The sequence below is a fragment of the Bactrocera neohumeralis genome, chromosome 4, assembly GCF_024586455.1.
Source record: "Bactrocera neohumeralis isolate Rockhampton chromosome 4, APGP_CSIRO_Bneo_wtdbg2-racon-allhic-juicebox.fasta_v2, whole genome shotgun sequence".
NCBI lineage: Eukaryota > Metazoa > Arthropoda > Insecta > Diptera > Tephritidae > Bactrocera > Bactrocera neohumeralis.
The window spans coordinates 37864134-37886507 of NC_065921.1; the positions used below are offsets into that span (position 1 = coordinate 37864134).

A 22374-nucleotide genomic window follows, 5' to 3' on the forward strand; every position below is an offset into this window, starting at 1 on the left:
ATATTAATATTTTTATTCTCATTCCAGCATCAAAGAACCTAAGTCGGTCGAGTTAATTTAGAATGAACAAAAATTTTTTTCTCATAAAGTCGCCTAATGTTTCGTGAAAGTGTCACAATAAACGTTAATAATTCTTGCACAATATCCACAACAAATTCCACAAAAAATAAAAATAAATTACAAGAAATAAGCCGAAAGCAGAGCAGAATGAGCAAAACGGCCTTGAAGCTAAGCAAGCCGAAACACTTGAAGCCAGCCGAGCGAGCAATTGAGCTCATCGCAAACGTTTGCGGCCAATGTCCATTTCTCGCTTAATTAAGGTCAAATGGCTGTTGGAATTAATCGACGAGGGGCAGCGGGTGCCGACAATGAGCCGAACAACTTGAAAGACGCTCGGCGGCAATTGAATGCGAATAGAGCCGAGGGAGGCGTGCTAATATACTTGTACATCTAAATGTTTAAATGGTGTTATACTATTTGGAATAGTACCCGAAAGCGAGTGTGAGTGTGCTAATGGTGGAGACGTGTTAATGAAGCAATAATACAAGCAGTTAAGTAAATATGCAAATTTAACGAAGCATTCCAATTGTATGGGCTAGCTGACACTTGAAACTGGCTAATAAATACCTATTTGCTTTTATCAACAGGTTGAAGGCAACTTTTTTGCTGTCAAAGGTAAACAAATTTGAGCAGTTACTCTAATCCGGAATTTTTAAATGAAGTCGATATTATATTGCGAAATTTTCTCAATAGCAGAATTTTTTAGATTGTGACCAAATAACATTAGTTTTTCTTCTAGCATTGTTAAGCCATTGTTTTAGTGTTGATATGAAATAATAAATTTCACTTTAAAAATTACACTGTCCAACAAATGAAGACTTTTTGAATGGAACAGAATAGCGACCCCATAATTCTGAAAGAGTATGTTGAGTAGATCATTTTTGTAGAACAAAAATGCCTTTGGCTTCTACCAAATTTGTAATTTACGCAGAAATAGCATGTATCTGATTTGTGATTTTCAGGTTCACTCCATACAATAGGCGCAGAAAATGGCAGCGCCTTAGTACCGCCTTTGTCAAAAGACCACTTTCGCAAGTAGTACATACAGTTTTTGGTATCCAAGCTTCACATAAAAATCGTATTCCAAAAAAAAGAAAATATGGTTCTTCAATTGTAGGGAATATCTTTCTTCTGCTTTGAAGGTGCGTAAAATGTCCACAAATAAAACAAAACCAATCTCTTAATTTGCAAACAGAATCCGCCATGCTTATTTAATTTAATTGTTCTTTTTTATATTAATTTTAGTAAAAATCACATCATATGTACTGCTTAGTAAGTCAATTATGCTTAATTTTATCACACCCGATTTGTGTCACAGCTGACTAGACGGAACCTTTCATATGAACTTGACGCAACCTACTGGTTACACTGTTGGAACATTTTTGGGATTATTGTCTTTGGGGACCCCAGAAATTTTCCGCCAAACAGTAGAATATTTTAATCCTTAAATGTCCTTTTTTAATAGATATTTTTGATTTTTTCTCAAGGGTTTGATTTATAAAAGAAACCAGTTAGAGGGTTAAGATCTTCCCCAAAAATAATCTTCATACAATTCCACAATACAACTCTGACCATAAGAATTCTCTCAGACATTAACTTACAATATTTTTTCATATAGTTGTTCGACCAAAGTTGTTGACCCACTGTAAAAAAACTCAGACGTGCTGGACCATAAGTTTGTTCTACAAAAATGATCTACTCAAAATACTCTTTCAGAATTATAGGGTCGCTATTCTGTTCCAAAAATGCTGTTGAACAGTGTTATTTAACCTTGTGAAACGATTTCATGGAGGACCGCACCATTGTAACCAAATATTATATTTGTAAGCCTATAGTGTCTCAACTGGTAATGATGTGGTTGACGTACATATGTAGGGTTCTCAATTACGCTGTCAAACATCTATGTACTTTGCAACTTTTACTCAATGTCGTTTTTGCAAAAGATTTAATGCAAGTCTAACAATGATACCCAATATACCTAAACAATATAGCAAAGTGTTGAGTAATTTTATTAGAGCTGTTAAGATTATTGTTAATTTCTTCTGATTAACATCATGCTGGTACTCTGCTGTCACTTTGTGTTCTAGAGTTGGACCTTTCATATGCTTGGCAAGCGCTGGTTATTAACCGAAACTTGTACGGCTGAGAGATACTTCGGGCCAATAAGTAACTCAAGAGGTTCTCTGAACTCCTTAGTAAGATTCATTTCGCATCATAGGTTTCTGAATGGGCACTGTCCAATAGGCTTACAAACGGTGTATTACACATCAGTAAAGCAGTATGGAAGACGACGAGGTGTAATAATCTAGACACTTTCTTATCAGCTGCACTTTTGTCAGACTGAAATAATAATATCCCTGCAGTCACACTATCGGCGAACCTGGCAAAGTGGTTGGAATCTTTTAAAGATTTGTAGTAGGATGAATGTTCTTCGTTGATCTATAAAAGTCAGGCGATCCCTCTGGCAGTTTTGGTGTTCACAGAGGACTAATGTTCAAAGTGGACTCCTTCGTTTCCTTTTTTGTGAGAAATCAGCCCTATGAACAAATCTAATCTACCTTTAATATCTCTATTGAAAGATACATTTTGTAAGAAGTGGACAGGAACGATATTATCATATCGTATTCGATATATATGGACGCTAAGCTTTCGATTGCCACTACTTTTGGCTCAGAGTTGCACCGTATCAACCCTTCCTCCATTATTATTTCATATTCTAAAGCAAAAGAAGCTTACGGAATGTACCATAAAAGATCTTCTTAAGGAAGATAACGTGGTTGCATCCACTTTTTTATTGATTTTCAAATAGTGAGAATGGGTAAAATTTATCCATTTTGTCATAATCCTGCTCTAAGTGCCATTATCATGATGTCGAAATATACTATATATAAACACTTTAAATTTGCTGCGAAGGTTACTGTTAGACTCAGGAAAACTGTTCACATGCATAGTCCCTCTGATGAACGCGTTGAAATCATTCGTTACTTCGAGTGCATCTTTGATAATTTGGTCCGAGCCTACCACTGCTCGGGCGGGGTGAAAGAGAGGGAGCAGTAAGCTTCTTGACTTAGTTGGGTATCAGTATATATACTGCTCAAAAGTATATCTGCCATCAGAAACCTGAGAATCCACTTCGATAGCAGAGCAGCAATATTACCTTTGACCTCGCTGACTTTATATACAAGACTGGTTATGAATTGGGCATTTTATCCTTTGGAGTTGAGGTTAGAAGTTGAAAATGATGTTAATTGTCAAATCGTCTCGAGGCCTGGTGGAAACATTCTAATCGACTGTCCAGCTTTTGCTAGACTGAAGTCGAAGCACCTTTTTGTCACACCTTCGGAAAGTCAATATAACTAGCTCGAATCAATAATCCCTGCCTCAACAAATATGTGATAGACTCAAAGCGCTTTATTAATGTATGAAGAATTCTTGGACCATACTAAGGGGTTTGGTATTACAAAGAAGCGGTGCTTCTACGGTCCGCGTAGGTAGTAGCGACCATATAGTACCAAAATCTTATGGCGTAAAATTTCCTTAATTTGGGTTGAAATTCAATTTTTAATGAAAAACCTTTTATCAATTAATTGATATCTTTAATTAAGTTACTGTTCACATAAATTCAAATAAATGTTAGCTGAATGATATACAGGTTCTTATATTTGAGGTTGTGAGTTAAATCATAACATACAATAATTTCATATCTTTCCTCTTTTCAACAATACTACTTACTTATGTAACTGCTTACTAACCCTGAACCAACCCAAAGGGAAACTCTTAATTCGTCTTCGCCAAACTTTGCTGACGTTGTCAGTCGCGCTGTCGTATTCATTCAATTAATCAGAAGCCAAGTGTAATGTTTATTTTTAGTGCCATCACAGATTGTGATCTTCGCACCAACACGTCGCTGCGCCGGCAGAATTCAAGCCTCATTTTCACCATTTTCATTACACTTTTCCGCCGTTTACCGCTGAAATGCCGACACTGTTGCTGGTCATGTTTTTGCGCTCGCTTCTGACGAACGTGTATATGTGTGTGTGGCTAGTTGTGATGTTAAGCCAATGGTTATGAGTTGGTTGTGCAAAGGCAGCGGCGGCACCAGCCAAAAAAGGAAATGAAGGCTGACGTTTTTCTTCCTTCCGTCCGTCTGCTAAACGTGTATTATGGCTTGCCGTTATCATTATTGTCAATCTAGCGTAAATGAAATTGATGAAGCCTGGCAGCTGGGCATGTACCGAGAGTGTGTGTGTTCGTTTGCGAGTTTTTGCAAAGGGCAATTGCTATTTCAGCTACACGCTTGGTGAAAACGATTAAATTTCTAATTATTATTGTCAAAAATATAAAAATTTTTATGCCAAATTACTTCACAACGATGTAGGTAACGAAATTTTTTTATATACATATGTATGTATGCATATCAGCCGCTAGACAGTTCAGACAGATAACTTCATTTGTTGTGTCTTTAGATATTTACAATTTTTTTTATATAAAATAAAAAAAAAAGAAAAAATGTTAACTTTGGCTGCACCGAAGCTGATATATCCTTCACAGGTGCATTACTTTTAGTAACTATGTGTTCAGTTTATATGGAAGCTATATGCTATAGTAATCCGATCTGAACAATTTTTTCGGAGATTACATTGTTGCCTTAGGAAATAATCTATACCAAATTTCGTGAACATATCTTGTCAAATGCAAAAGTTTTCCATACAAGAACTTTTTTCCGATCGTTCAGTTTGTATGGCAGCTGTATGTTATAGTTGTTCGATATTGGCAGTTCCGACAAATGAGCAGCTTCTTGAAGAGAAAATGACGTTTGCAACATTTCGAAAGGATATCTTAAAAACTGAGGGACTAGTTCGTATATATACAGACAGACAGACGGAAGAACGGACTGACTTACGGACAGACAGACAGATAGACATGGCTAAATCGACTCAGCTCAACATACTGATCATTTATATATGTATATACTTTATAGACTCTCCGACGCTTCCATCTGGGTGGATGTTCCGAAGCTAAAATACACTTCAGAAGTGCAAAAGATTCCATACAAGGATTTGATCGTTCAGTTTGTATGACAGGAATATGCTATAGTGCTATTCCAGGAAATGAACAGCTTCAAAAAATGTAAAATTTGAGAACGATACCCTAAAAGTTGAGGGACCAGTTCACATACATAATGTAGCTTGTTTAACAGGTTACACTTCAGATAGCGAGTTCTGATCAGCTATTAGCATTTGTACAATCCTAAGATATTTCTGTTCAACGTTAAATAGTAAAAGGTCCTTAGCTCTTCGCCCTCAGCACCATTCACATTTTTCCTAGTTGTCCCATTGGGGTTCACGTGGTAGGCATATTGCTTGGAAAAATATGATGTCGAATCATATGAACACTTCTTTCCTAAGTGTCCCGCCATTGCGAAATCAAGAAGAAAATTCTTTGGACCTCACACATATGTATGGATATTCAAAAGATTTGATATATTCAAGACGCCTTGTCAAGATTTAATATCCAACTCAAGAAGTTTTATTTCTGAGCGACAGAACCAAACGTACGACAGCTTCTTTATCTTTTTCAAATGAAGTAAGATCGATACAGCCAATGGATTAAATACTTGGCTTCATCCAGTTTTGTCCTCATAGCATACGCGTTATTTGTAGGTTAAACAAAGCTATCTTTTAAGATTAAGGTCAGTTACACCTCTCTCTTCTAGCTGAATTAGTTAGAGTTTCTTTTTGACGCACCTAAACGATTTCTTCCTCTTTGCACAGACAGTTGTTCAATGAATTTGTGTGTGGATCCCTTGTCCGAAACGCTATTGAAACTGAATCCGTCCAAGTTTTGAACCATTGTGTCGCGGCGGCTACTCTTTGTGTTTTTTTTTTGCTTACATACTGACGGGAGATACGTGGAAGACGAAAAGTCGTTGGAGAATGGACAGAAATTAGAGAAGGAGTTTTCTCTAAGGAGCTCGCCCTTAAGCTTAGCTTTAGTCTACCGGACCACTGTATTACAGACACAAGCGGCAGCCATTGAGGTAGCAGTAGATATACTGCTTCGAAGTGTAGGCCCTTATAGGGACTTGAGCATTAACTACAACAACAGCGGCAGTTCTAGTGCTAGGCACTCTAAATGTGCGCTCGAAGTTAGTCAAGTACTGTCTATCCTCACTAGAAACTACTTAATTATCAGATTGAGTTCGTTCGTGTGGAAGAAAGTGAGGTGGAGATCTGCAGGTGCTCATTCTTGCATTGGACGGAAATTACCACTTACTATGTGGTTTTATAACTCCCGGAGATCTAGAGATCTATGTTCTTTGCTTCTATGGGCTTAAGTCCAGTTATAAATCAAAGTAAAAGTTTTCCACATTTAAGATCTATATCTCAAAAACTTGGGACTACTTCGCGTATATACAGAAGGACAGACGAACAAGGATATAACTAATTTGCTAAATATCTATGTAACTTCAAAGGGTTCAGCGAGTGTTCAAAATTAAACTGAGGTCAAAAGATTTCATATTTGCGTCACTTTTATCTACTCAAATCACCTTAATGAACGAAAAGGGTTATCGCTATGCGTCAATGCACCTTAAGGTGATCAACCATGAACTTTCGCAAAATTCAGAACGAATACTCCCAGGTCGGTGCTCAAGCGAAGGGCAATTGACATTATCTATTAAAGCGCTTAACTCGCCAAACTGCACCGACGAGCGCAATTGCCACAAAGTTTAGCCACTTCACTTCAAATGCGAAGAATTTATGAGCTGTCCCCGTGATAATTCGCAGTCGCATTACATGAATACCAAACCCAAGCGCCCACACAGTCACTCACTTCACTGCGGATGGAGCCATCCGTCGCCTCTTCCACGTGCCGGTCGGGTCGCCAACGCAATAGAGTTGTACATACAAGTTGCACTTACCGTTATTTTGTTGGACGCTGGATTCGCTGGTGTGGCCGCGTTAACCACAGCTGATGATGTTGTTGTTGACGTGAAGTAAGTGGGGGACGATGCGGATAGCGAAAGCGACGACGCATCAGCAGCATTCATTTTTAATGACTTCTCGTTGCCGCCGACGAAGCTGTCACTCTGCTGCACACCCACGTGTCCGGCCGCTTGTGCGCCAACAGCAACGGCCAGCTGTATTTGGCTGGCAGTAATATTGCCGGTAGCAGTTGTTGTTACCAGCTCAGCAGCACTTGTTGTTGCTTCCGCTGTTGCTGCGGCTGACATTTTCGGTTTCTTTGTCGGCGGCTCGGGGAGTATATCGCTGTCGGCCTCGGCATCATCGTAGATGTTTTCATTGCCGCCAACCAGCCCCCAGTCGGCGCTCAGCTCCAAGTTGCTGCTGTCTCTGCCCGTGTACACTGGTGGCGATGAGCCATATGCACTCGCCGGTGCCGGTTTTCCCGCAAAAATGTCGTGTTGATATTGTGGTGGCTGGTGCTCGCCACCCTTCCGCGTGCCGTGTGTGTGCTGTAGCATTTGTTGTTTGCGTTTTTGTTGTTGCTGTTGCATTAGCAGCTGTAGCTTTTTCTGCTGATGCTTCAAGTGCTGCTGGTGATGTTGATGTTGATGGTGCTGATGCTCCTCGGTGCGGTAGTCGTGATACAACACAGATGGCAAGTTCTCCGGGAAACTGAGAATTTTGCTGGCCGACACCGACGATGGCGGCGGGTAGGCATAGTATGCGGCGTGCTCGTGTGCATGTTTGTGTTGGTGCTGTTTTTGCTGTTCGTGTTTTTGTTTCTGCTGCTGTTGGTAGGTCTTCTTCTTCTGCCAGGATTTGGTGGCGTGCGCGTACGGCTTAGTGCCACCGTTGACGGTGGAGCTGGAGATGGTTGTGTCCTGTGTTTGTTGTTGTTGCTTGCTTTTACTGCTCTCAGTGAGGTGTTCATGTTTCGGTGCGCTTACATCGAAGGTGTTGCCGTAGGGGCGTGGATCCGGGTATTGTTGTTGCAGCTTCACTGTGTCAACGGTGGGTGGGACTGTCGTGCCTGAAGTACTGCTCAGCGCATTCAATCTGACAGTGGAAGTGTCGTATTGTGGGTTTGCGTGATATTCGGCTGGGATTTGGCTTCCAGGCTTTTTGGCTTTAAATGACAAAAGAGGGAAAGAGTTGAAAGTAAAAGAGGATTAGTAATGCTGAAGCCATCAATTTCACAGTTTATAAATAAATATTAGAAATTTGCTTTATTTCTCAGATGGTTTAGGCTTTGTCTTGATAGATTCTTACAAGGAAAGAGCGTACAGCTTTCGGCTTTGTGTCGCAGAAAAGGCGTTACTCGTCTGGGAAAAATAAAAGAATGTTTGTTACCAAATCTCTTACTCCAATTAGTAACTTCTTGAAAATTTTTTTTTAAATATTGTTCCAGTTTTGGGTAAACAAAAAATTACGGAACAAAAGACAAAGGAGAAAATAGATAACTGCAAATTTAGTATTCGAAACTTGAGGGGCGAGAAGCACAAAATTCGTTTCTGTGGCAATCACGAGCGCTTTCGGTTGATCATTGAAATATCTGCAGACATTTCTTTGTCTTGCTTGTTCTAAGCAAGTGCAGTTTTTTCTATTGAGAATGTACTGTAAAAATGGGAAAAGCTACTATTATGAGCTTATTGGAACGTGAAAAAATATACTTCTTTCACTCCCAAGGACCATTCAATCGAAACATTGCCAAAACAGATAAAACGCAGCTCCAGAACCGTAGAGCAATCTGACACCCGACTTAATGATTGAAGTTCACTTGTCTTTACTCATGAAAAACGTTTTAATTTAGATGACCCTGATGACTTTCAATATCTTTATCACAATTTGCTGAATTATGGAACAATTAGCTTGATTTTTATCTATCAGAAAATGAACGGCGATTGCTTCAGAACATTGTTGGAATCCGTATTTCCAAAATTAAGTGTTTTTTGGACCAGTTCCTTCGATCTTTCAACGAGACAATGCTCCCATTCATAACGCTCGAGTAGTAAAGTAGTTTATTCTGAGTTAAAACGTTAATGTCATGACCTGGCCACCATTCCCTCCCGATCTTAACGTAAATGAAAATGTTTGGGGCTAGCTAGCACAGAAGGTATACGAAGGTGGAGAGCAATACAAAAGTAAGGAAACATTAACTGTAGCTATTAAACGTGCTTGGAACGAGATTTCCTTGACCTACATAGATTCCCTGTATCATTATATGAAGGACCGGATATATGAAGTTATTACTAACAAAGGAGGCAGTACTCATTATCGAAATTATTTTTTTTTATTTCTAATAAATCAAATAACAACACGAACTGAAACTTTAATTTAAAAAAACATACTTTTCTTTTAAAAAATTTAAAAGCCTGAGTGCGTCTATTCCAATGACCAAGAAAATTCAAAATTTTGAGTAGTTTTAAGAAAATGTCTGAAAAACACAATTTTGTTAAGTTTGAAATTTTAAAATATTAAAAAGTCAATGTTTTTGCATGTCAACTTTTTTCAAACATCATTCAAATAATAAATATTAAAATAATTGTAATAAAATTAAACGTGTGTCTAATCTAATGGGCAGTAGTGTATTATCGGTTGAGCACTTTGAAATAAACTCCTTCATTTTTAACGTAACCGTTCCTTAAAGTTTCTATTTGCCAAGGTTAGGTTAGGTTAAGTTGAAAGCTCGATCCTAACAGGGGATTTCAATTGCGCACTTTGTATCCGGTACATTGTGGTCACTAGAACTCCCATAGAATTGATCATATGTAAGTCGACGAAGCACTTTGAGCAGATAAAAAATTTGTTGAAACGGCTAAAGTCAAGTTCGGCAAAGTCTCCCGGCTCGCCGAAGGTATGACTGTCGATATGTTCCAAACTCTGTTTTTCATAAGCTGAGTAATGCAGGGAGGGGGGCTTGGAAGTTTCCACCTCACCTTCCTCCATTAAACTTTGACAGTTAGCATCCACCTGGATTTTGTTTATGGCATCTAGATCAGCAGATCTTTTCTTATCTTGGAGGTAAATATCGTTAATCTTTTGGGATGTTTTGAACATTAGTACCTCACTCAGCTGCGACCATCCTGCCGCAAAGATATATAGTCATCGTATGAAGTGCTTGAGTTTCGATTCCACCTCAAACGAGGACTTTAATCACTTCATGGATGTATTTTTTTCATTGTATTCAATAATGTTTACATTTTTTTATCAGAACAACGTTTACAAATTATTCGATATTATTATCAAAATAATCTTTCTCCTATCGCATTTTTTCGTGCGCTTTCGCTATTTTATGATCCTAATAATCATCCACCTGTGCTCGCTATTCTTCGAATTATTGACAATTTCGAGCGTACATTTTCTTTACAAATTATTGAAGTGCCAATGAGACAAAGAACATCTCGAAGTAATGACAGTATTGCCGCCGTGCAGGAGAGTGTTGCTGAAGACCGCAATTTGTCGATTCCAAGACGTTCTCAAGAACTGAGACTATCTCAAACCACAATCAGGCGGATTTGGAGAAAGGAGTTGGGTTTGCATCCATATAAAATTGTTTCCACTCAAGAACTGAAGCAGTTGAACCACTGTAAACGTCTTGAATTTGCTGAATTTGCCTTGGAATAACTGGAAAATGATAACGACTTTTTAAGAAAGCCGATTAGGCTCACTTAAATCTGATTGGTGCGGTAAATAAACAAAACTGTCTACAAACTATTTATGAACAAGCATTACATTCACCTAAATTGACAGTTTGGTGTGGTTTTCGGTCTGGTAGAATCATAGGTTCGTACTTCTTTCTAAATGAAGCTGGTGATACCTTTACTATCATTGGAGAGCAGTACAGATCGATGATAACCAACTTTTTATGGGCGCAACCGGAAGAATCTCGACAAAATCTGGCTCCAACAAAACGGGATACGTGCCCACCCCACAACTTATTTTTTGCGCGAAAAGTTAGGAGATTCGATTATTTGAAGAAATTGTGACAATGAATGTCTTCTAAGAAGTTATGATTTAACACCATTAGACTACTTCTTGTGAGGTTAACAATAAATCAGAGGTCTTTAGCGATACTTCTTTAGTAGCAAAAGTACTCGAAATTTTTTTTCAACGAACTCTTTCCTGCAAAAGAAGTCGTGGATGCCATTTAAATGATGTTATAAATTTTAATTGTATTGATGGTATTGACTCCTATTAGTTAATTATTAGTATTTTAATTTATGTCACTCGTATTGGAAAATCCTGTATATAGAGCTTGACATAGAGATTGGTTTTGAAGCTGACAAATTTTCCATGCTTTGGAAACGTTAGCTATATACTTAAAAATTTAGAATAATCGGATTTCAAACTCCTTGAGAATTTTTGTGTTTTAAATATTTATTCAGTGTATGCTTTTTAGTAAGTATATTGAATGAACTATGAGTTATTAAATGAAATCATACGTTCGTTCCAATATCAGTTAGATCTACATAACCGAAACGGATACGGAAGGGATATTTTCCCACTAAGGACGATCAACTGGGCAGTATTTCTCAAATTATTAAAAAAAAAAACATTGTAATATCTTTAGAAAGTTGAAAACCAATTAGCCTTGCTACTTATATGTCGCCCATTTAGACTTCTTATACGACATCACTTGACACGTTTTCTCACAGTGTTTTCTCTTTTTGGGTTACCCTTAAACTTTTCATATCCCTCACTCTATTAAATTTCTTACTGTCGATTGTAAAGCGCATGATATATTAATTTTAAGAATATATGACATATGCTGCTCTCCTAACTGCTAACTGATTCGCCAAAAATAGGCTGCCTTTGAAAGCTTAGTCCAATGAAGTGTGCCTAATCAAGTTAGCCGCTTGAGCGCTCTCGCATAAAAACTCAAATGTAAGCAAAAATACAAAGGGCAACATCGACAAAGCGAAAGTGCGTAAATCAAGAATATAACACAAAATGTAGCTAAATTTATAAGTAACACTGAAAATAAATAAATATCTAGAAAAATGCGGAGACATGCAACACCAGTGACGAAATTATTTTCTCCACTTGAACGACTCCATTCCAACAGTTTCTAGGCCCAGTGCATACGCGAATACGAAAACGGTCAGTCAATAATTTAAGTGCGTCGAGGATTAAATTTTATTTTCGTCGCATAAAGTTTTTCATAACTCACATAAAGTGGGAAAAGAATGAATAAAGGCACAGAAGAATGTTCACTTGTTGAGCTGTAACTGTATTTCTTTCGTACATTTCGCGCTGCTTTTTGTGCTGTTAACTTGTCAGCTGTCACTGTCAACGTCAACATGTCCGGCAGGCATAGAATACCAGTAAATTACTATGAGTTCTTTCCGATTGCTTGTGTGCGTGGGTGTATGCTTGTGTACTTAAGGCCGTCAAAGCGAAAAGTTAAAAACGCGTGGGCTTTTGGGTGGATATGCAGTCACAAAATAATTAATACAAACACTTTTAATTGAAAAGTAAAAAACCATTAAATTCTCCTTGTTTTATAAAAAAAAATCGCAATTTGCGCAAAAATAATAATACTTGGTGTGTACTTACAACATAGTTCCCACCAGCAAAATATCTCGCCATCCATGCACAGACAAACTTCACAAGGATCAATTCGCGGTACCTGTAAAATATTAAAAAAAATACTATAATTGGTAAATAGTAATTAAATGGAAAAATTCTAAAATTTTCTCGGCACAAACTTATAGTTGACTTCTCGGATATTAGGCTTAAGTTTTCGAACCCTTAACTTATATTATGAAGGGAAATATTAGCAAACAATGCTTCAGCTTACAATTATTAACTTAGAAGTTTTTTATTTAATTTTTAAATTTATTTTTCACCGGAGACTGCCATACTTTGATTTTAAGGCCTCATATGAGAGTTATCTCCAGGAGAACAGGCAAATTTCATATCTGCTGACGATGCAGGAAACTAAAACGCAATTAACGTGAATGGAAAAATTATCGACGTGACCAATGATTCACTACAAACCAAAAATGTCTATCTTTAATACAGCTTAAGCTTCATAAAGAAGCATACAATTGTTCCTCAGCTAAAGTAAAGAAATTAGGAGGTTGGAATAGGAAGAAATATGGACATAACGTTATTCTGAATCAGATTAACTTAAATAAATTAGACCATATCCTCCCATGATTAGATTTCAATAATCACTATGGGGCGAGGTTCTACTCTAGAAAGAGAGAAGGATACTATTTCTATCTATAACGACGGTAATAAATAAATTGAAATGCGGTGTGCCCGGTACGTATGCATATTTTAGTAATATTCTTCCAAGGGGAAGTATTAGGCATAGAGAAGGCCTACTGGAGGTTACAGAAAGTAACCATACACAGATGGCGGCATTGATGGCCTTGTCGGCGTCTAATATTACTTCCAGCCTAGGAATAAGGCTTTAAGCTCACTGGAAGATTAACCCCATTTCTCTATAATTTGGGTTCCTGATCAAAGGAATATTTTCGGATTTTTTGAACGAGTCCGATTTGGTATTAATATCATGATCGCTGAGAACGATCAAATAACACATATAAACTAGTATCTCAGAACAATTGGAAATCAATAATCAATAATATGCGCTGAAAATGAACTTGCATCTTACAAATAACTAGTTGCAAGCTGAAAGGAAAGAACGTCTCTTGTCTCTTCAACGACACAAATATGCACTACAAATAGTGCATTTTATATTTGGGATTAGAGAACTAATAAAAAATTTAATAATCGAAATTCGCTTTATGGTTTTTCAAAGTATTCCCCATTAAGATTTATATAATTTTGCATGAGTCGAGCCACTTTGCCACTCGGATTGAAACTTGCGTTCTGAAGGTATCAACCACCTCTTCAGGTGTGGAAAAACGTTGAAATCTGAGTTTATTTTTTATTTTTTGTACTGGAGGAAAAGGAAGCCATTCGATCCTAAGTCAGGACTATACGGTTGATGATTCATCAAAATGATGATTTCAGTGCTCAAAAATTCGATTGTTTCAGTCGATGTTTGAGAACTCGCATTATCGTGGTCAAGAGAGATTTGTCTTCGGTGGTTGATTTTCCCAATTTTTGGAAAGAACAGGCAAACAAATAGTTGTGTACCCTCAGAATGCTCTGTACTTTTCTAGCGGCGTTATTGCGATATGTTCAGTTTATCTAAAAAAGGGCAATCAGTTGCTTTGGGCACTATTTTTTTTGGATTTGAATAATTTTGAAAACCCCATACAGTCGTCTGCTGTTTTCTTGCGATCTCGTACGTATAGTATGTATATATTCACGATTCTCGTCTGTCACGTTGTTACAGACGCTTATCAAGGACCATTATCGTATTCTTTTAACATTCAAAAAACCAATCAAAATGAGCCTCTTTTTGAGGGATTGACAAATTATCTGATCCAACGAGTAAAAAGTTTTTCTCCAATGAAATGTTTATGTAATATTTAATGTATGTCCCACTAATGTCTGCAGGTATAGTTGTCTAAATATCACGATAGGTCACATGACGACCTTAAAATATTAGTTTGTGCACAGCGTCAATAGATTCCGAGCAATAACTGATTTTGAACGACCTTCACGACATTCGTCTTAGAGTGATCTTCGACCCCGAGTGAGTTCATCATACCATCGTTCATCGTGAGTTCATCATACCAGTTGGAGTTTCACAGCTAAAAATTTCATTGAGTTCATTGATACACTGGTGCTGAGTTAATCCGTGACGAGTGTGATAAAAAATAATCGCGCGAAAATGTTTACTATTTAATTTAATTTTTTTTACCGAGAAGACTATTTTAAGTTACTGTAAACAACACAAACAGCGGTCGTATGTTAAAACGTTCTGGCTTTGTGTAACATCAAAAATGCCTGACGTTAAGATAAAGTTGCCAGTTGTCAGATTACAGCACTAGTGTTGTCAAAAAAAGTATACCTTTATATTTTCCGCGCCGAATAATTTTAATTTTTATTTGTTGACTCTCTGGTCTTTGGACTCTCTTCGTTGCGTCGACCTTATTCAATGAGCAAACACAAAAGTTGGTTATTGAGTATAGCAATCATAATAGCTACTCCCTTTCTCTAATCTCTTAGTCTCTATTATTTAACAATAATCACATTAAAAATCATGGGGAGCATAAAGATTTAGGTCTTTCAGTCGTATATGTATGTATAGAGTGTACTTTGTGTCGAGTTGAAATAAAAATTCAAAGCTTGCTTATTGATTTGTCTGATCAGTATTACTTCTTTCACTGGCTGGTCGATGACTTTTTAACCACCATGTGTAAGAAAGATTGGCTACTAAATTTTTATTGATACTGGATATCTCAAATAGATCTGGGTGAACCCGACTGTCTTAATTGTTATAAAACAATTGCACTACTATAGACTTTAAGCTTCTCTTCTTTTAATCTAAAGAAGTGGGATCGGCTGTGCTAGTTTACTCGGTTAACACTTTTAGTTTTCATTTCATAAATACTCGATCTCAGTCTCACTAAAGGAACTATCGCAACAGAGTTAAGTACCGCAAATGGAAGTAGTCACAATAAAGCCCAATTGCCGTGCATACATCAGCATCTAACATGTGTGTGTGAGGGTATAATCACCTGAGTATTCGGTGCGCTCTTGGTAGTATGGGATTAGAGAAAGCAGAACAATGAATTATAGGGCTGTTATGCGCAAGCCGACATATGCCACAGCAGCACGTCAACAGTGAAAAGGTACAACACACCTGTGCTTTGACTTTTTCCTTCGCTTTGTTCGAGTTTACCCGTTACACATTTGTATAAGAACCTTGTAGGAAAATTTCGCAACAGAATTTGTTTCTAGTTTTGAAGTGAATGAAAGCCAAAGCATTTCTGACAAGTGATCGTTTTCGCTTAGGGCAAGTTTCTAAAATATTATAAGAATGATACTTACTATACATACAAACAGTTATAATCTATGTTGAGAACAAATCTTTAAAATAGCCAACTTATAGTGGTTTTCTCGTCTTTGATTATCCCTACTGGTCCATTACCCAAGTGTTTGACAAAGCCTGCTTGTGCATGTCTGGGCGCTGGCTTAGACTTATGTACTCCAATGTGACTTACCTTTTGACCGTGTGTGTATTTATGGCCATTGTTGTGACACGAAGCCGCACGTTCATGCGGTTGCAAATCATCCACATCCGCATCTGCTTCCGACTCGGTGTCTTCGTCCAGTTCGGAATTGGTCGCACTGTTGCCTATGCCGTTAGCGTGGCTGTCAGCACTTTCGTACCGTTCAGTGGATTTTTCCAACTTCAACATTTGCTCGGACAGCAGACGTGTATCATATTTGGCTTTTGACTGTTCGGTATCCAAGTCGTAGGAGAGTTGGTCGTGATCCTCGAAATACTCGAAGGGTGCTGCAATGGCTGATGAAAAGAAGAAAAAATGAATAAGTGGCACGTATGTGAACGGTGGGTGTGTGGGAAGAAATTTAACCGTATTTATGTTTGTGAGGTATATTCCTTTATGAGGGTTTTCAAAGCTAAGCAGACATGTTAGGAATTTCGGACGTGCTTATTTTACATTCTCATACAAAAAATTCTGCCACAGTTTTATTTTATTTATAATTCTGGGTTATTTTACTAATATAAGTAAATGATAACCAAAATTATTAAATAATAAGGAAATGAATTTGTCTGAAGAGAACACAAAGTCGAACAGAACGATGGAAAGCTACGGTACGCCTGCCAAAGTACTAGGGTACAGAACCTTTTACCGAAAATTTGGAATTCATATTCCTCCATCGTTTACTTTAATTTAACATTCCTGCACGCTACCGCTCAGCTGTAAGTTCGATTTTCAAAAGCGCCAAACATATACTCCTTCATAAGGGATTTTACGCAAATTTTTGGAAACGAGGGTGCAATATTAACAGGAAAAGTCTCGAATGTTCACATATTAACCACACAAATATTCGGTCTGGTCTGGCTGATTGAAAAGTTATAATCCTATTTCGAAAATAGGCGTAAGATTAAATACGTTCCGAGATCTATTTTTGCATAATTTTATTCCGATAATTTAGTTGAAGTTTGGTTTGAATACTATTAAATGAAGGAATCAATTAGATTTTAAAATTATGTTTGATGGAAACTAGGTGGCCGTTTTTGCACTTCTTCTTTATTGGCGTAGATACCGCTTACGCGGTTATAGCCGAGTTTAAAACAGTGCGCCAGTCGTTCTTTCTTTTCCCAGTTTGGCGTGAATTGGAGATTGTAATCGTATCCAGATCCTTTCCACCTAGTCTTTCTAATGGAGCGGTGGCCTTCCTTTTCCTCTGCTTCCCCCGGTGGTGAAGGGTGAAGCGATGTGAAGACGCTTGCGTAAGAGAGGCAAGTTTTCTGATCACCATTCACTTGGGAGTGGCCAGAAACGATCCTTCCACAAATGACGCAAGCAGCTCACGACTTCCAGTCTTACACTAAGTATCTATAGCCAAAACACATCCATCTGAAAGCGAGCTAAAGTGATAAAGTAATTAATGCTGGTTCGAGGATAAGACGCTAAGTTATACTCTTCTTCTTCTTAATTGGCGTAGACACCGCTTACGCGATTATAGCCGAGTTAACAACAGCGCGCCAATCGTTTCTTCTTTTCGCTACGTGGTGCCAATTGGATATTCCAAGCGAGGCCAGGTCCTTCTCCACTTGGTCCTTCCAACGGAGTGGAGGTCTTCCTCTTCCTCTGCTTCCCCCAGCGGGTACTGCGTCGAATACTTTCAGAGCTGGAGTGTTTTCGTCCATCCGGACAACATGACCTAGCCAGCGCAGCCGCTGTCTTTTAATTCGCTGAACTATGTCGATGTCGTTGTATATCTCGTACAGCTCATCGTTCCATCGAATGCGATATTCGCCGTGGCCAATGCGCAAAGGACCATAAATCTTTCGCAGAACCTTTCTCTCGAAAACTCGCACCGTCGACTCATCAGTTGTTGTCATCGTCCAGGCCTCTGCACCGTATAGCAGAACGGGAATAATGAGTGACTTGTAGAGTTCGGTTTTTGTTCGTCGAGAGAAGATTTTACTTCCCGATTGCCTACTCAGTCCGAAGTAGCACCTGTTGGCAAGAGTTATCCTGCGTTGGATTACCTGGCTGACATTGTTAGTGGTGTTTACGCTGGTTCCAGGATAGTCGAAATTATCCACCACTTCAAAGTTATGACTGTCAACAGTGACGTGAGTGCCAAGTCGCGAGTGACTGTTTGATCACAGGAGATATTTCGTCTTGCCCTTGTTAACTGATAGACCCATTTCCTTTGCTTCGTTGTCCAGTCTGGAGAAAGCAGAACTAACGGCGCGGGTGTTGAGGCCGATGATATCAATATCATCGGCATATGCCAGTAGCTGTACACTCTTATAGAAGATGGTACCTTCTCTATTAAGTTCTGCAGCTCGAACTATTTTCTCCAGCAGCAGGTTGAAGACGTCGCACGATAGGGAGTTGCCTTGTCTGGAACCTCGTACCTCGGAGAGGTCCTTCCCGATCCTGACGGAGCTTTTCGTGTTGCTCAACGTCAGTTTACACAGCCGTATTAGTTTTGCAGGGATACCAAATTCAGACATCGCGGCATAAAGGCAGCTCCTTTTCGTGCTGTCGAACGCAGCTTTGAAATCGACAAAGAGGTGGTGTGTGTCGATTCTCCTTTCACGGGTCTTTTCCAAGATTTGGCGCATGGTGAATATCTGGTCGGTTGTTGATTTTCTAGGCCTAAAACCACACTGATAAGGTCCAATCAATTTGTTGACGGTGGGCTTTAATCTTTCACATAATACGCTCGATAGAACCTTATACGCGATGTTAAGGAGGCTTATCCCACATAAATTGGGACAGATTGTAGAGTCTTCCTTTTTGTGGATTAGGCAGAACAAACTTAAGTTCCAACTGTCGGTAATCAGTTCTACGCCGCCACATTTAAATAGCTACTAGACTTTGCAAGATCAAAAAAAGCTGTTTAAAAATCTTAAACTTCAGTTTCAGTAGTCTAAATATATGAATATATTAAATGTAATCTAATCACTTAAACATTTTAGTGGGAACATGGTATTAGCTTCAACGATTTGAAAGATATGTACACTAAGTAATTTAAGAGGCCCCACCCATTCGCAACCCCTTAGCCTTCAAACATTCTTTGGACGATGAGGAAAGAGGGTGCCATAGACCAAATAAAACCAAATTCACTGAAATTGTATATGAAAACGAGGCTTCATCGCCCAGTAGCAATATATGATATCTTAGTAAACTGAAAGCAGTCTTTACGCTGACACTCCTTTTAACGAATAAGGGTGATACGCTCGAAAGGTCTTAAAGTTATGCAAAGAGTAGCGGTTTTCAGCGGAATCGATAATCGATGCGAAAATATTTTATTGGCAGAAACATTTCCAGTCAATTTTATAAAGAGCTTTTCCGTGAGACGCATCTTTAGCTTTAGACTATGTCAAAACTGGCTGATGCAACAGGATCCTCGCTTATTAACGATAAAACTTACTATCCAAAACGACTTTCAGTTTGCAGAATTATCCCAATTGACACACTACACCTAACAGATCTCACACCAAAGACGACAGAAGATAGTAGCCTATTTCATCAGCATCAGCAACAGCAGCATCATTGCTTATTTAAAAAAAAATATCAATAAAACATAGGGTGTTACATTTCGGCACTGAATTCCATGAATTGTAAAAAATGTCGTGTTGAATTTCCGAGTAAATTAACAATAATGTAACTTCTTCATTTTATTATATTGATCACCGTTGTTCGTATTATCTGTGGTAATTAATATGTTGCCTTCGCCCAATTTAATTTAAGAACTTTCAGCCAAAACTTCGAAGAATCTATGGAAAAACTCTCCAGATATTATGTCATTGGAGAATGATATCTACTGGTCAAATATCCCTTTACCATTTCGTATCTGCTTCAATGGAATTTTTTTGGGCAACGAAAAGTATGACAACATAAAATAGAAGGTATACCACTAGCATAACATAGATGCCAGTTCTTGGAAGACTTTGCTTGTTGTAGTTTTACGATAGGAGAGCCTGTTCTGCTGGTATGACTTTGTTGGTACGAACTTACGACGAATATATGAAATTGGAACTGGCATATAGTGCCGAGTTGATTGAACCCAAATCTAAGTTTAAGAAATTTTTCATAACACCGGGGTAGAACCATCGTCAATGAAAAATATCAATCGCCCTAAAACTGTATTAGAAACGATTTTTAAGGCAAAAATAATTCAAAACGTATAATTTTTTTACATGTTATTGTAAAAAGCTGAATAAAAATATAAATTAATGTATTATTTTGATTGTCTTAATTTGGTTGCCAGGGCGTATGAGTAACGTATTTAATTATGACTAAAGCAAGCAATAAAAATTGAATGCTTATAAGTGTATAAGTGTGTTCTCTCTGCATTATTTTCCAAGAATTAGTTGCTTAGCATACTCCCTCGGGCCTTGCATAGAACATGCCACCGGCAACGACAACGACAACAACAATCACTGCAATTGAATTACGTGCGTCGTATGGCCTCTGATAAAGAAATAAAATAAAGGAACTTCTTAAATAAATATATTTAAACCGCTTTGCCAACACAATAAAATAATGAGCGTAAAATAAAAAGGCGCAATAAAAAGTGTGTCTGATTTCCATTCCAAACGCGCGTCGTCAGCCAACCGCATCAATACGCCATTTGAAGCGACATCCCTGAGTATATGTGTATGCACGTGTGTGTGCGCATTCAAAGGACATAAAACGCAAGAAAGTCACGTCGCAAAGCGCCCAAAAAAGTATTTGCGCAAACATTTTTTTTCCACCCCCTCCGCATCGCCTGCAGTGCTTGTAGTATTTCATTTTGTTTTATTTCTTTACAATTTACTGGCATTCAGCTGGAGCGAAGCTCTATCGAATACTTTCTATCTATTTTAATGCTTTGCCAACTTTCGTCGATTTTTTGTGCGCTCGAACTTTTTGAATGGGTTAACTGCTTCGCTGGTTGGCAATCTTTCAGCACGTGGGCATAGCGGCGCGGCATTTTGCATGCTTTTTTGACTTTTTATTTGGCGCTGAATCTTTCGCCAAATATTATTACCCTTTTCATGGTTGCTTTTATGTTTTATTGCGTTTGTTGTATTCTTTTTGTGGGTAACAAATGTCGCCGAAACAGGCAAAAAGCACACAAGATGACAGTTCGGGATTGTCATCATCGTTGGCTGCTGGAAAATGCGCGGCATGCAAAACGCAAGGCACAGAGGTTGAAACAATAGAAAAGGCCGGGCATTGGCAATACTGGTAATGGCGATGACTTAGCAATAAATCATTCTAATGGTCATGGCGGACGCTGACAGCTTTTGCGGAGGATGTTTATTTTATTGTATTAATGTCAGTTTGAAGTTGTTCGGCATTTTCTGTATGCAAAAGTTCAGTTAAAGTCGAAGTACTTGCATAGTTGCTTATGCAAATCGATACTGTTTAAATATGACTGAAATTTATATTCCTGTTTTTTGAAGAGAAGGCCATGTTTTCTGAGGCTAACTAATTCAAATATATTCTTAATATTTTTCTGAAGCTCTCCGGTTAAATATTAGTGAATTTTACAGTCTGTTTAAAGAAGTATTTTTAAAACTAAAAATAAGAAGCTTAACCTGGATTTTTGATAAGAATATTATTAAGAGGTATATTACAATTGGTTTACCATATTGATTGTATGAATCGTGCTTCACATAACGGGTGTTTTTTAGACTTGTGAGCTTCTCTGAAACAATACTTTTTTAGAAGTGGGTATTTTTGACAGTTGTTACTTGATTTATACTCTGTTTGGTTTGAAATCCATAATGAACTAACTTATTCGAGCACGTTGGATCATATTGGATAATATGCATCCTCGGAGACACAGTACAGTGCGCTTCGAAAACGCTATTACTGCTATAGAGCAGAGTATCAAAAAAGACTCGAATGAGTTCATCCGCTTTCGTGCATAAATATTGCCGAACGACTGTTAAGTGCATCGCCTGTTCTGTGAATGGGCCCAAAACGAGATGGCCACTCAAAATTTTGTTCAACGATTGAACTTACTTTTTGTTAAATGGGTATGTTCACAAACAAAATCCTCCGATTTGAAGTGTTTGTAATCCAAAAGCCATTGTTGAGACGCCGTTACATCTCCAATAACTCACTGTTTGATGTGATTTAGCAGAGGATATCAATGGTCCATATTTCTTTAAAAATGAAGTAGATCATAATGTTACAGTTAATGGGGAACTCTACAGAGTCATGACTAATGACTTTTTCATGCCGGAATTGGAGGCAATTGTTGTGCATGA

General features: G+C 38.1%; 1 protein-coding gene across 6 annotated transcripts in view; it reads right to left on the reverse strand.

Annotated features, from left to right (window-relative positions):
* Nucleotides 1–22374, reverse strand: part of LOC126755326 (uncharacterized) — a 117405-nt gene that overhangs the window by 62687 nt on the left and 32344 nt on the right. For all 6 annotated transcript variants that reach the window (XM_050467818.1, XM_050467812.1, XM_050467814.1 and 3 more), the window contains exons 3-5: nt 16121–16425; nt 12585–12657; nt 6983–8154 (exon numbers count right to left, since the gene is read on the reverse strand). In XM_050467818.1, the coding sequence (XP_050323775.1) occupies nt 6983–8154; nt 12585–12657; nt 16121–16425 (1550 nt within the window). The remainder of the gene's footprint in view (nt 1–6982; nt 8155–12584; nt 12658–16120; nt 16426–22374) is intronic.